Below are 12,836 nucleotides of genomic sequence, written 5' to 3' on the forward strand. Positions count from 1 at the left end.
TCAACTACTGAGCTATCACCCCAACCTGCGTATTATTTTTGCTTGGCGATTTTGTATCCTCTTGACTAAATTGATTTCTAACAGTTCTTACAGAATATGTGTGTGTTATCTTTAGGGTTTTCTATATACAAAGTAATATCTACAAAGACAATTTTACTTTATGTCTCCTTAATATGACTTTTACTTGTTATTTTTATTTTATTTTATTTTCTAATTGCTCTCGCTGGAACATCTAGTACTATATTGGAGTGGTGAGAGTAGGCTTTCCTACATTGTTCCTGATCTTAGAAAAGTTTTCAGTCTTTCACCATTGAGTATAATTTTTGCTGTGACTTTTTTATATATGGCTTAATGGGTCAAGGTAGATTTCTCTCTATTCCTAGGTTGTTGAGTGTTTTTATCATGAAAGGTATTATATTTTGTCACATACTTTTCTGCATCAGTTAAAATAGTCATGTAGTTTTTTTTTCCTTCATTCTGTTAGCATCATATATTATAATGATTTTTTTGTAAGTTAAACCATCTTTGCATTCCAGGAATAAATCAATAGATCTAACTTGGTCATTATATATGATATTTTAAATTTGCTGCTGAATTCTGTTTGCTAGTCTTTTGTTCAGAATTTTTCATCAGTGTTCATTAGAGATATCATCTGTAGTTTTATCGTAGGGTCTGTCTGACTTTCCTAACAACAGGGCAGTGCTAAAGTTGCAGAATGAGTTTAGAAGTGTTCGTTCTCTCTTCCATGTTGTGGAAAAGTTTGAGGAAAACTAGTGTTAGTTCTCTAATGTTTGGAAAAATTCACCAGTGAAGTTATCTGGTTCAGGCTTTTATTTTTTGAAGATTTTTTAACTACTCACTCTCCTTACTAGTTACAGGTCTGTTCAGAGTTTATCTTTGTGATTCTGTCTTTGGCGTTTCTAGAATTTGTTCATTTCATCTAGATTTATCCAGTTTAGGGGATACAATTGTTAATAATACTCCTATAACCTGTTTTATTCCCATGGAATTAGTCATAATGTCCCCACATTCACTTCTGATTTTTGTAACTTGCATCTTTTTTTTTTTCCTTAGTCCACCTTGTTAAAAATCTGTTGTTCTTTTCAAAAAACCAACTTCTGGTTCCCTTTTTTTTCTATTATTTTTCTGTTGTTCTCATTTATCTCTGCTCTGCCTTTATTTCTTCCTCTACTAGATTGGATTTAATTGTTCTTATTGATTTGAGATTTGTCTTCTTTATTCATGCAAGCATTCACAGCTATAAATTCCGACTGAAACTTGGAATGCTCTACTTTCATTTTCATTTCTCTCAAAAGATTTTCTAATTAACTTTCTGGGTTTGTGTGTATGTGTGTGTGTGGTGCTGGGGATTGAACCCAGGGCCTTGTGCATGTGAGGCAAGCACTCTGTCAACTGAGCTATATCCCCAGCCCTGGGGTTTTTGTTTTTTTTTTTTAATTTTGTTTTGTTTTTGCCTTATTGGGGATTGAACCAGGGGCTCTCTACCACGGAGCTATATCCCCAACCCTTTTTAATTTTGAGAAAGGATCTTGCTAAGTTGCCCAGGCAAAATTTTCGATCCCCCAACTCAGCCTCCTGAGTGGCTAGGATTTGTAGGTGTGCCCTACCACACTCAACCGACTCATTGGCTTTTAAGAATATATTTTTGATTTCCACGTATTTATGAGTTCTTTAGTTTTCCCTCTGTCGTTTCTGACTTCAACCTACTATGGTTAGAAAAGATACCTTTTGTGATACCTATATTTTATTTTATTTTATTTTTTATTTTTATTTTTTTTTTGCGGTGCTGGGGATTGAACCCAGGGCCTTGTGCATGCAAGGCAAGCACTTTACCAACTGAGCTATCTCCCCAGCCTCCTATATTTTAAGATCTCGTGAGAGGGCTGGGGTTGGGGCTTGGTGGTAGAGCACTTGCCTAGCACGTCAGGCATTGGGTTCCATCCTCAGCACCACATAAATAAATAAAGGTATTATGTCCATCTACAACTAAAAATATATTTTTTTAAATCTGCTGAGAATCTGTGGCCCACCACTTGCTTGGAAACATGCACTTGAGAAAAATGTATGTGCCATTGGTGGGTGAGAAGTTCTGACTGGGTCTGCTTTATTGCATCTGGCTTATTGTATTGTTCAAGTCCTATATTTCCTTGTCTTTTGTCTCATTATTCTAACCAATATTGAGAATGTGAGATATCAAAGTTTCCCGACTGTCTGTTCTGTTCATTTTTGCTTCATATATTTAGATGATCTATTATTAGATAACATAAATGCTTAAAATTATTTTGTCTTCTTGATGTACTAAACTTTTTTTTTTTGGTTACCTACCGGGGATTGAACCCAAGGTCAATTAACCACTGAACCACAGCCCAGCCCTTTTTTTATGTTTTATTTTGAGACAGGGTCTCACTAAGTCCTTACGGCCACTAAGTTGCTGAATCTGGTCTCAAACTTGGAATCCTCCTGCCTCAGCCTCCCAAGTCCCTGGGGTTACAGGCATGTACCACTGCACCCAGCTGCACTCAACCTTGTGTGCATGTGTGTGTGTGTGCGTGCGTGTGTGTGTGTGTGTGTGTGTTTATAATTGGTTTTAATTGTTTCTTAAAATAAATTTTTTACTGAATTAGAGCTAGCCATATGTACTCCAAGCTAGCCACTGTACTCCAAGTCTTCATAGTTGAAACATGGATCTTCTGTTACTTGTCCAATTTCGTTGTGAAGTACTATACACAGGAAACAAGTACTGATGTACTGATGTATGCCATGTCAAACTACTACTGTCACAGAATCAACAGAGCATTTTTTTAAGATCCAGAGAGAATAGTTTCAACCTGTGTGAAAAGTTCAGGAAGTGCCTCGGAATTTGTAGTTTAAAGCGGAACTGTCCCGCTTTAAATTTTGAATTTTAAGTAGTTTCTTCTTTTATCAAAATATTTTATGTGTGGCCACCCCACCCTACTCCCCAGTAGCTCCCAGGCTGTCTGCACACTCCTCTCTCCCCAGCCCTGATGCTCTAGGGGATTCACTCATTGCTGGGGGCCCCAGCAGAGGTGCCAGCAGAGGGCCGTGTTGTTGGCGCAGACGTCCAGGCACGGCCAGTACTCCTGCCCAGCCGTGCTGTGCCCTCGCAAGTGCCGCCACCAGCTGGGCTCAGCTCGGCTGGCCTGCTCTCTCTCATCATTTTATTATCCTCCTTTTTCTCTTACCACTTCTTTTGATTTCAAGTCCGTTTTTTCTCTCCAGTTACTATTTGCATAAATATCCTTTTCACTTTAAACCCATTTGTCTTTGGATCTAAACTGAGTCTCTGTATAGCTGTATCATGTTTTTTAATTTATTCTGCCACTCTCTGTCTTGATGGGAGGGTTTAATCTGTTTACATTTAAAGTTATTACTTATAAGTAGGGACATCTGTCATTTTATTGTTAGCTCTTTCTTCCTTATTTCTACATTACTGTCATCTTTGGCTTTTTTGAATTTTTGTAGTGAAACATTTTGAGTTCCTTCTCCTTTCCTTTTGTGTATATTCTATAGCTCTCTTTGTTGCTGTGGGAATTACATTAACATCCTAAAGTTAAAATACTAATTTGAATCTATACCAGCCTGTCCACAAACTTTCTGAACCTTGTTTTTTCTTTTGTAAGGGAAGAGAATCTGTTCTGCTCATATTAGAGGATTTATGTAAGGCTCAAAAACAATAATCATTGTAATAGCTCTGTATAAACAATCAACACCATGTTATGAACTTTTCCTCATAATTGTATTCTAGACCTGACTAAAGGAATACATTAGTGATTTTGAGTTGAAAATATGAAATTCATTTATAACCAGATTTCATAGAACTGTACCTATCTTGTCTTCCAGATCTTTTTTTTTTTTTTAACTCTTTAATCCAACAAATGTGTACTGGGAACTGTTCTTCCCCACACTGAGCTCAGTGCACAGGAAGAGCAAAGGCTGTGCCCTGGAAGGACAGAAAATGCAGCTGGAGGACAGACTTGACACAAAAGGAAACCTGACCAGCAGCCAAAAAAATGACCATCCTGTAGAAGACACAGTGGGATAGGCTCTGAGGGATGGGTGACAGGCCACTGGAGCAGGAGGGAAATGGAGCCAGCTAGGCTTGCAGGATGGGTCCCCGGTATGTGCAGGGAGAGAAGGAGGGCAGTGTGAGCAGCTCAGGTAAGAATAGGAGCAGTCTCCTCACAAAGAGATCATAGAGGACACATTGCAAGTGTCCTCATTGCTGTTGATTTTGCAGGTGGCATCTGAGGCTGAGAAAATGATTTGCCCAAGGTCACACAACTAGTTAATGGAGGAGTTGGTTCTAAAACTCTGCTGGACCTATTGAGCCTTAAGCATTAAAATTCCTGTGAGTGATGACATTGTCATTGGAGCACCACCCACTATAGTCACGTTTAGGACTCTAAAAGGCAGGGAAAGGCCAGGGTTCCAGCTCAGTGGTAAGAGTACATGCTTGGTATGTACAAGACCTTCGGTTTCATCCCCAGCACTACAGAAAAATAAAATAAAAAGTGAGGGACTGAAAACCAACCATGGTGTGTAGCTTAAGCTAGCACGAAGTGCTTCCCATGGTGAAGAGGAACACAGTGCACAGCCTGCCCTGGGGGGTGGGCCACTGAGTGACACCTAGCACACCCTGTGTTCAGTCTGCATGTAGATACGTGTGTCTGAGCACCTAGGTCAGGGTGGGAGGATGCACCCAGCAGATGGCCCCTTTAGGGGCAGGCAGGGGCCTCAGGGGCCTGGTGCTTCATAGCACTGCAGCCCCTTCCACTGCTCATGCACCCATGCCTGTCTTCAGGGTCATCCTGGAGATCAGGTCCTTCCCCTGGGCAGGTTTATAATTGTCTCAGTCCCATAGCCTGCTTGGAGTGAGACAGATAAAGGGTTGTGGACAGTAAGTTTTTCATAATTTCTGTGATCTTATAAGTTGTGTGTTACTTAGATTTATGTGGACATTCTGCTGCTTCTGTGCATAATAGATTGATTTAGTGGCTTTCAGCAAGTGTTTATTATGTACCTACTATGTCACCTGCAGTTTTGTGTTTTGAGGATTTAAAGGGGCTTTAGTTGAAAGCAAATGAGATATTCAAGACCTTGCACTGCCAAGCGTTCTGTCCACCTGAGTTAGTGTTACTTTGTGATGCTGTATAGAAACTCAGAGGTCTAATCTTGTGAGGGCACAAGCAAGCCCCCTGCCACACGCACACACTAACCGTACATGAGGCCATCTGCGCTGAGTTCAAATAAGGAGCCAGAGCAACAGGGTTTGAGGAAGGTGAACCCATCCAGACTCAGATGAGAGCAAGGCTTCATGAGGTGGCCTTTGAGATGGGCCTCAGACGCCTCAGGTTTTTCTAGGCAGGAGGAATACTAGGGGAAGAAAGAACTTCGACACAGTATGAAAGTCACAGACCTGACCTGTAGCTGGACCTCATCCTTATCCCTGTTCTCACCCTTGTCCATCCCATCCCCAGCACTGCCCTGGGGCCATTGGGCTGCAGCTGCCCTGGTGATGCGTGGCCTGCCCCATGGAGAACTTTCTCCGAGCCCCAGTGGCCTGCTGTCTTGTGACACGTTCCCTCTTTTGTGATAGCCCACTGCTTTTCTCTGCTCCTTTAGGTCCTGAGCTCCTCCCCAGGCTATGGCCAGCACCTGGCAGGTGCATGTGATGAGTGGTAACACTCAGTTGGATATCCATGTGACGAGTTCCCCACAGGGGAATTGGGCAAGCTCTTTTCTGATGGTCATCTGGGTGGTTTGTTTTCTTTTGTTTTCTTCTCTGATGCTTTTCCTCCTAACTCATTGTATCTTCTCTCTGCAGATGAAGCTACTAAACTTATACATAAAGAGGGCACAGACCACCAATAGCAACAGCAGCTCCTCCTCCGACGTCTCCACGCACAGCTAGTGGCAGTGCCAGTCTCTGTGCAAAGCCAGACGCCATCGGTGGTGCCTCAGACCCCCCCATCGGCTGCCCAGTCAGTACGAGGAGGCCCGCACATATTTATTACAATCAGTATTTTGGTCCCTTCCAGCTTTTGTGTAGAATCTTACTGGTATTGAATGTAACAGAAGCAAGGCCTGTATTGCAGTCTTCGTAGAAACGAAAGGAATGAGAAACAACAAGAGCCATACTTACACACGTCTTGTACCACCTGTTGCAATCACAAAACCATGTATGTGGGGTGCAGTTTTTAACAATCAGAGCTCTCTAGCCAATGCTTGGTAAACAGTAGCATTTTTTTTTTTTTTTTTCAATTAATAACGGATTGTGGGGGGGGGGTGTTCCTTACGTTCCTCATTCTTAGCTTTCATTCTCACGAGTTTGGCCTATGTGAGGCAAAGCCCCCTACCCTTTTCCCATCTGACACCAAGAAAGGGTGCATGTCTTCCACCTCCTGAAAGTGGGACTCAAGTCTTAGCAGGAAAAGGATAGGAGCTGGAAGCTGGTCTGTCCACATAGCTCACCCAGACTGGAGCCCACTGTCCTGCTTCAAACCCAGAATTAGGAATGCCCCCTCTGAACAACCCCTCAGATGCCCCTTCCCCAGAGTTGCCATTTCAGAAGAATTCTTGAAGTATAAGTCCAACCATACTTATAATTTATAGCATCCATCAGGGATGTCTGAATGGGCATTGTGTGATGCACAAAAGGTATAAGTCCACCTGTTTACCCGCTAAGATCTTGGGGAATGGCTGTCAAGATGGGGATTCTCCCTGGACCTCCAAGTCAGTGGTTCAAATCTGGTGCCATCTTCCTTCCCTCCCCATAAGCTTTGCTAAGCTGTTCAGTTCTAAAATATTCTCAACTAATCTAGCAAACACCTACTTTACCAGCCCACTTTTGACTTCTCTGTGTAATTTGGGATTAAAAGAAAAGTGTAGATAAAGCAGGTATATCCAAATCATTTTTAATTCTGTAAGCTGAAGTACTAGAAAAAGTCATTATGGTGAGTGGCAGATGGCAAAACTACAGGATTTGAAACACACTTTTAGAGTCTGTTTCCTTCCCTGGGAAACCACTGGGCCCCTTTTTAACCTCTTTAGAGTCTAATTGCTACAGAGAAAGTGACTATGAATTTGAACTCTGATTAAATGAGTCTTGAGTAAAATTCTTAAGCCAAATGGCAGTCTAATGCAATCATAACATCACCTGCCATTGCTTATGTTAAATCCTCTGATTGCACTGATCCTCTGTAAGGAAAGTGCTTCCTCAGATGTTAATTTTAGTGAGGTCTTGGCTGACCCAGTGCAGAGTCCACTACAGCTGCAGGGACTGAAAGCCAAGACTGGGGCACCTGAGTGTATGCTTCTAAACCGCCCCCCCCCCCCCCCCCCCAAATTTCCACCACTCCCTTCTCTGACCCTCTAGATTCCACAGGGGAAGTTGTGAAAGATAGATAATATATTTGGAAACACTGAATATGAAAGCCCCTAATTTCCAGGTGCGTGTGTGTGTGTGTGTGTGTGTGTGTGTGTGTGTGTGTAGGGGATATCTTATCATGTGTCAAATACCCCACTGCTGCTGCTTAGGGAACTTCAGGGGTGAATTCCAAGTGGTTGACTATTATTGACTGACTTTGGCTCAAAACAGCAGGACCAGGCCTTACTTTCAATGATAAACACTGTTTGTGTGTTTGCTTGTTTGTTAATAGTTCATTAATGGGATTTCTTTTTATATTCTCATAAGAGTCCCAGTGTCTTATGGTTGCTCCTCTGTTGTGGAAACACGCGTCCTGGCGAGGTCATCTATGAGTTCTCTTAGGCCTAATGCAGTTAGACCCTTCTTCTGGAACTCTTTGGCTTCTAAAAGGTCACCACATCCTCAGTGTAGTTGGAAGGCTCCCAAACATTGCCTGATGTCCTCCCGTACTCAAAAAGGGCTAGCCTCGAATGTCACTTGCCCCCTCTTCAATCTCCTGACTAGCGAGAGAGAACAATCACTTCACAGGTCTCTTAGCCTCAGTCTGAAAACCGCTGCCCACCGTGCCGCGCCGAGGAGACTCGCATGCTGCCACCACCTCACCAGGGTGGCTGTGTTCACGCTGCCCTCTGAACCCTGACAGCTGCAGCTGCCTTGCCTTGCTGCCACCCCCTGCAGGGCTCCTGTCCAGATGAAACCGTGGGACACAGCAGAGCAGAGCACTCAAAACTGTTGCCTCCCCACTACCTGACTGTCCAGGGCCTTGAAAACCCTCCTGCCCCGTGGCTAGGGGCCAGTTCGTCTGACTCTGCTTCCCTGAAAGCTGCTGCCACCCTCCTTAGACCACAGTCCCGCAGGTGTGGCCGGTCCTCAAGGCACGCGGCTTTCTTCAAGTGCACTGCGTGTGCTTCACAGACCCGACACCACAGAGGGCCCCTGGCTGCTCCTCCTGTGGCTCACACTAGCTTCCCAGTACCCCCAGGTAATGCAGATGATTTTGTCTTATCAGTCATTTTCTTTCTCTGTCACCCTTTACTTATCAAGCATAATATTGTGACTTTAAAAGACAGCAAATAAGAACTTTGTAGAACCCCAAGACTCTGCTAACAATGTTTGGAAATGAGAAAAGAAATGCTCTGAAAACTATCAGCCACCAAAATAGTTTTGGCACTGTGTTCACACGCATGGTCCCCACATCCCCAGGTTGGGTGTTTTGTTTTTTGTTGGGTTTTTTTGGGCTTTTTCATGTTACATCCATATCTGTATTTATATCTTATTTGTTTCACTTTCAAGTGTATCATGGCAAATGTACAGATTTTTTTTGTTAATAATGTGCTAGGATTTGCTAAAAAAGAAAACAAACAAAAAAAAACCCTTTTGAGTTTGCCCTAGAATAAATGAAACTTAATTCAATATCCTGCATTGCTGCTTTCTGTATCACCAACATGCCCTGCAGATTCCTTGTCCCATCAAAACCAAGAGATATTTCCAAGGAATTTGAGAGGACCATCTCATGATGTAGAGGTCAAGCTACCAGGGAAATGTTCCACCTGACTGGTGTCCCTTGGGAGCCAACTGCTGGTGATGTGTGGGGCAGGAAGATTGGGGACAAGGACAGTGGTAATGTCCCAGCCATGCTCCCCTGGAGATGTGTAAGCAGTCCCTTGTTTTCTGGGCCCCATTTCCTTCATCTGAGTGGTGAGAACCATTAGCTTCCAGAAAAGTTGGAAACAGAAAGAAAGCCTTGACCTTGATGCTGAGACTAGACCAAGAGCTGCCTTTGAAAAATTTTTTCCAATTTGCTAAGATGTAAAAGAAACAAAACACAAGATTTGCCATCTTAATCTTTTGAAAGAAAATACTTTAAAAATGACTGTAGCTCCTTAGTAGAGTGCTCACCTGGCATATGCAAGACCCTTCTTTCAATCCCCAGCACTAAGAAGAAAAAAAGCAAAAAGCAGTTAAGTTTTCCATCATGTTCCATGATGCATCTCAAGTACCACTGTCTTGTCACTCTGTCCTTGCTCCTGTGATTCTACTGTGTCCCCTACTGAGGTGTCACTGCCAAGTGCTGGCATCACATACTTGGTTCAAGAGCTCCACCTCTCCCCACTTGGGCAAAGTCACTTCACTTCCTGCCTCAGTCTTTTATCATTTGGGTTAAGAAGTCCCTGGTGGAGGTCCTGTCAGGATCAATAGAGATGACGGCAGAGAAACAGCCAGCAGGAGTTGATGCTTCTGTTCGTTGCCTGTCTTACCTCCCACTGTGGCCTGAAACAGTGCAGTGAAGCCTGCCCACGAGCCTGCTCATACATTCAGTCCGTTATTCATTAGCAAATGTGGAAAACCCTGGGGGAACATACTAGGTGCAGACAAGGCAAGTACTTTTCTATTTTTAGTTCTCTGGCCCCTGGCGCCATTGCCTTTCCTTATCCAAGTGCTGCTGGGAAGTCCTTGCCATTTTATAGAGGGTCACAGATCATTAGCCCATCTTGACTTTGGGTATATGAATGGTCTTCTTTCCAGGAAATATGCACCTTTCCACTCAATTTTACACAAAATCACAGGCTGTGCCAAGACCCCCTGTGACTATAAAAAAAAGAGAGAGAGAGAGAGAGAGAAAGAAAGAAAGGAAGGAAGGAAGGAAGAAAGGAGGGAAGGGAGGGAGGGAGGGAGGGAGGGAAAGGAAAGGAAAGGAAGGAAGGAAGGAAGGAAGCTCCCTGCTCTTGCCAGGTAGGGTGGTGCACACCTGAAATCCCAGCTACTTAGAAGGCTGAGGCAGGTGGATTACAAGTTTGAGGTCAGCCTGGGCAACTTGTCAAGACCCTAAAAAGGGCTGGGATGCCGCTTGGTGAAAGAGTGCCCCCTGGGCTAAATCCCTACCACCAGGAAAAAGAAAAAAAAAAAAAAAACTCTGCTCTTGACATTCTTAGATCTGTAATGAAGGTGGGGGCCATTGAGAGGCAGCATTCGTATCTTTTGTGAAACATTTATTTAACACTTCTAAAAAATTGACTTCTGTATCATCTTACTGATTTTTACACCAATCCTGAGGTAAAAGAAAGAAGAGAGATCTGTTGTGTTCCATTTCCAGATGAGGGAACTGAGGCAAAGGAAAAGACCCAGCTAGATAGTGGACAAATGGAGTCGAGGCCAGAGCCGGCTGCTTGCTGCCTGTCCGCCTAGCAGCTCCCTTCCCACCTGAACGTTACCTGCAGAGCATACATCAGAATCCTGTGGGGGGCTTGCAAAGCAGAACCTGGGGTCTGTCCCCCAAGGTTGCCAATTATGGAGTGCTATGGTGGGGCCTAAGAATGGACTTTTTTTTTTGCACCAGGTATAGAACCCAGGTCCTCACACATGGCCACTCTACCACTGAACTCCATCTAGCCCCAGCCCAGGATGTGGTTTCTAGCAAGTTCCCAGGTAATGCTGATGTAGCTGGTGAAGTTCTCAGTGCACCCACAGAACGATTACAGTGCATTACTTTGCTTCTCAGTGCAAACCTGAGAAGCGGTTTGCTCCCAATCTTTGGGACAGTCCCCAAGACAGAATGTCATCCTGAGGATTGTCATGCCTGTTATTACAGATAATTATGATGAGCAGCTAATTTTGTATCTAGACTAGGAATTTTTTTTCCTATTGCTGGGGATCAAACCCAGAGATGCTCTACCACTGGGCTACCTCCCCAGCCCTATTTATTTACTTACTTATTTTTTGAGACAGGGTCTTGCTAAGTTGCTCAGGCTGGCCTTGAACTTAGGATCCTTCTACCTCAGCCTCCCCAGTCGTTGGCATGTGTGCACCCCACATCCAGATGGGGGCTTTTGAAAATGAAATGTAGCTCAGGCAAAGAGACCTCAGGTGCCCTGGGCATAAAGCTTTCTCCTCAAGGAATGCTCTTTCCTAGCGAGGCTCAACCCAAACTCCGCCTGGCCTTAAACATTTCCTCCAGTATTTATTAACTCATGCTAGAGTGGTTCCAGGCAAGAATGGACAAAGGTCAACTGAATAGACATCCAATCCCAGATTATGTACTTAAAAGACATTCAAATGCTTCCATACCATACCCTCACCAGTGGGGCCTGCTCCCAGGGCCGAAACCCGGAGATCGAGGGATCAGGCCCTCGGGCCCCTCCTGGAAGTGCTGCAGTTCCTGGGACGGTTCCCAGCAACTCTGGGATGCCCCTGCCTGCCTCGATGCCTGGGTTCCAGAGGGAACAGGCCCAGGGAGTCAAGGGCTGGGACAGGAAGAACAGAGCCACCTCTGACAGTAGGGGTTCCAGTTCTGTGCCTCTATACCCTGTGATGAGGCTGGGAGTCTTCCAAGATGTGTCCACTGCCAGCACCTGGTCCGCGCCCCTCCTCTGGTCTCCCGCCTCCTGGTCAGCAGTCCTGCTATTCCCCCAACTTCTCAAGCTTCAGGATCAGTGCTGACAATTGCCGGCACCTCCTGTGTGCTTATTACCTGCCATGCTTTGTTCCATGCTTTGCTGAGCTACTCACAAACAATCCTAGGAAGTCAGTCCTATGGTCATTTTCATTTTACAGACAGGAAACAGGCACAGTTGGGTTGAGTAACTTGCTTTGAGTCACAGAGCTAACGGGGCAGGGCCGGGATTCAAATCCTGGAGGTCCAGCCCGGAACAGAGTCAGAATCTTGCTGTCTCTGCCCCTTCTCAGAGCCTCTGTTCTATCTCCCATCCACCTGACTCTCAAGATCAAGTTCCCGTGGGCTCTGCCTGGTCACAGGCCTGCTGAGCTGTCCGACACCAAGCTCATGATGGACGCTTTGGCAGCACGCCTGGGGACTGTTCACTGGGCCCAGGAAAGGGGAAGACCCCACTTGTTCAGAAGAGGCAGGGAACCAGGAGGAGGGGACAATTAATTTCAGTTATGTGTGATGTTCTCATTCATAAATTAGTAGTGGGTTCAAGGATGTGTGCTTAACTACAGTCTTTAATGTCTTCTTCTATTATCAAATACTTTATAATTCAAAAAGTGTGTGGGAGGCACCCCTGTAAGCCCAGCAACTGTGGAGGCTGAGGCAGGAGAATCACAAGTTCAAGGCCAACCTCAGCAACTTATTGAGCCCCTAAGCAACTTGGCAGGACCCGGTCTCAAAATAAAAAATAGAAAGGGCCGGGGAAGTGGCTTATTGGTAAGGCAACTCTGGGTCCAGCCCTTGGTACCAAAAAAGCCTTGAACTTGTGATCCTCCTGCCTCAGCCTCCCAAGTCTCTCGGGTTGCAGGCATGTTCCACAGCACCTGACTAGATGAGTTTACTGTTCATTCTTTGGATTATCATAGACTTAAAAACTCCAAGATTAAAACATCTTGTAATAGAGAATTTACAGATCTCTCAGAA

At 44.5% G+C, this 12,836-nt stretch overlaps 1 protein-coding gene across 17 annotated transcripts in view; it reads left to right on the forward strand.

Moving 5' to 3' along the window:
* The window catches only part of CLASP1 (cytoplasmic linker associated protein 1), a 268,066-nt gene extending 259,185 nt beyond the window's left edge, over window positions 1-8,881 (forward strand). For all 17 annotated transcript variants that reach the window (XM_079132151.1, XM_079132145.1, XM_079132141.1 and 14 more), the window contains one exon: window positions 5,867-8,881. In XM_079132151.1, coding sequence (XP_078988277.1) covers window positions 5,867-5,953 — 87 coding nt within the window. In that variant the 3' untranslated portion in view covers window positions 5,954-8,881. The remainder of the gene's footprint in view (window positions 1-5,866) is intronic.
* Window positions 8,882-12,836: the final 3,955 nt, after the last annotated feature.

Source organism: Sciurus vulgaris, assembly GCF_902686455.1.
Source record: "Sciurus vulgaris genome assembly, chromosome: 3".
Taxonomy (NCBI): domain Eukaryota; kingdom Metazoa; phylum Chordata; class Mammalia; order Rodentia; family Sciuridae; genus Sciurus; species Sciurus vulgaris.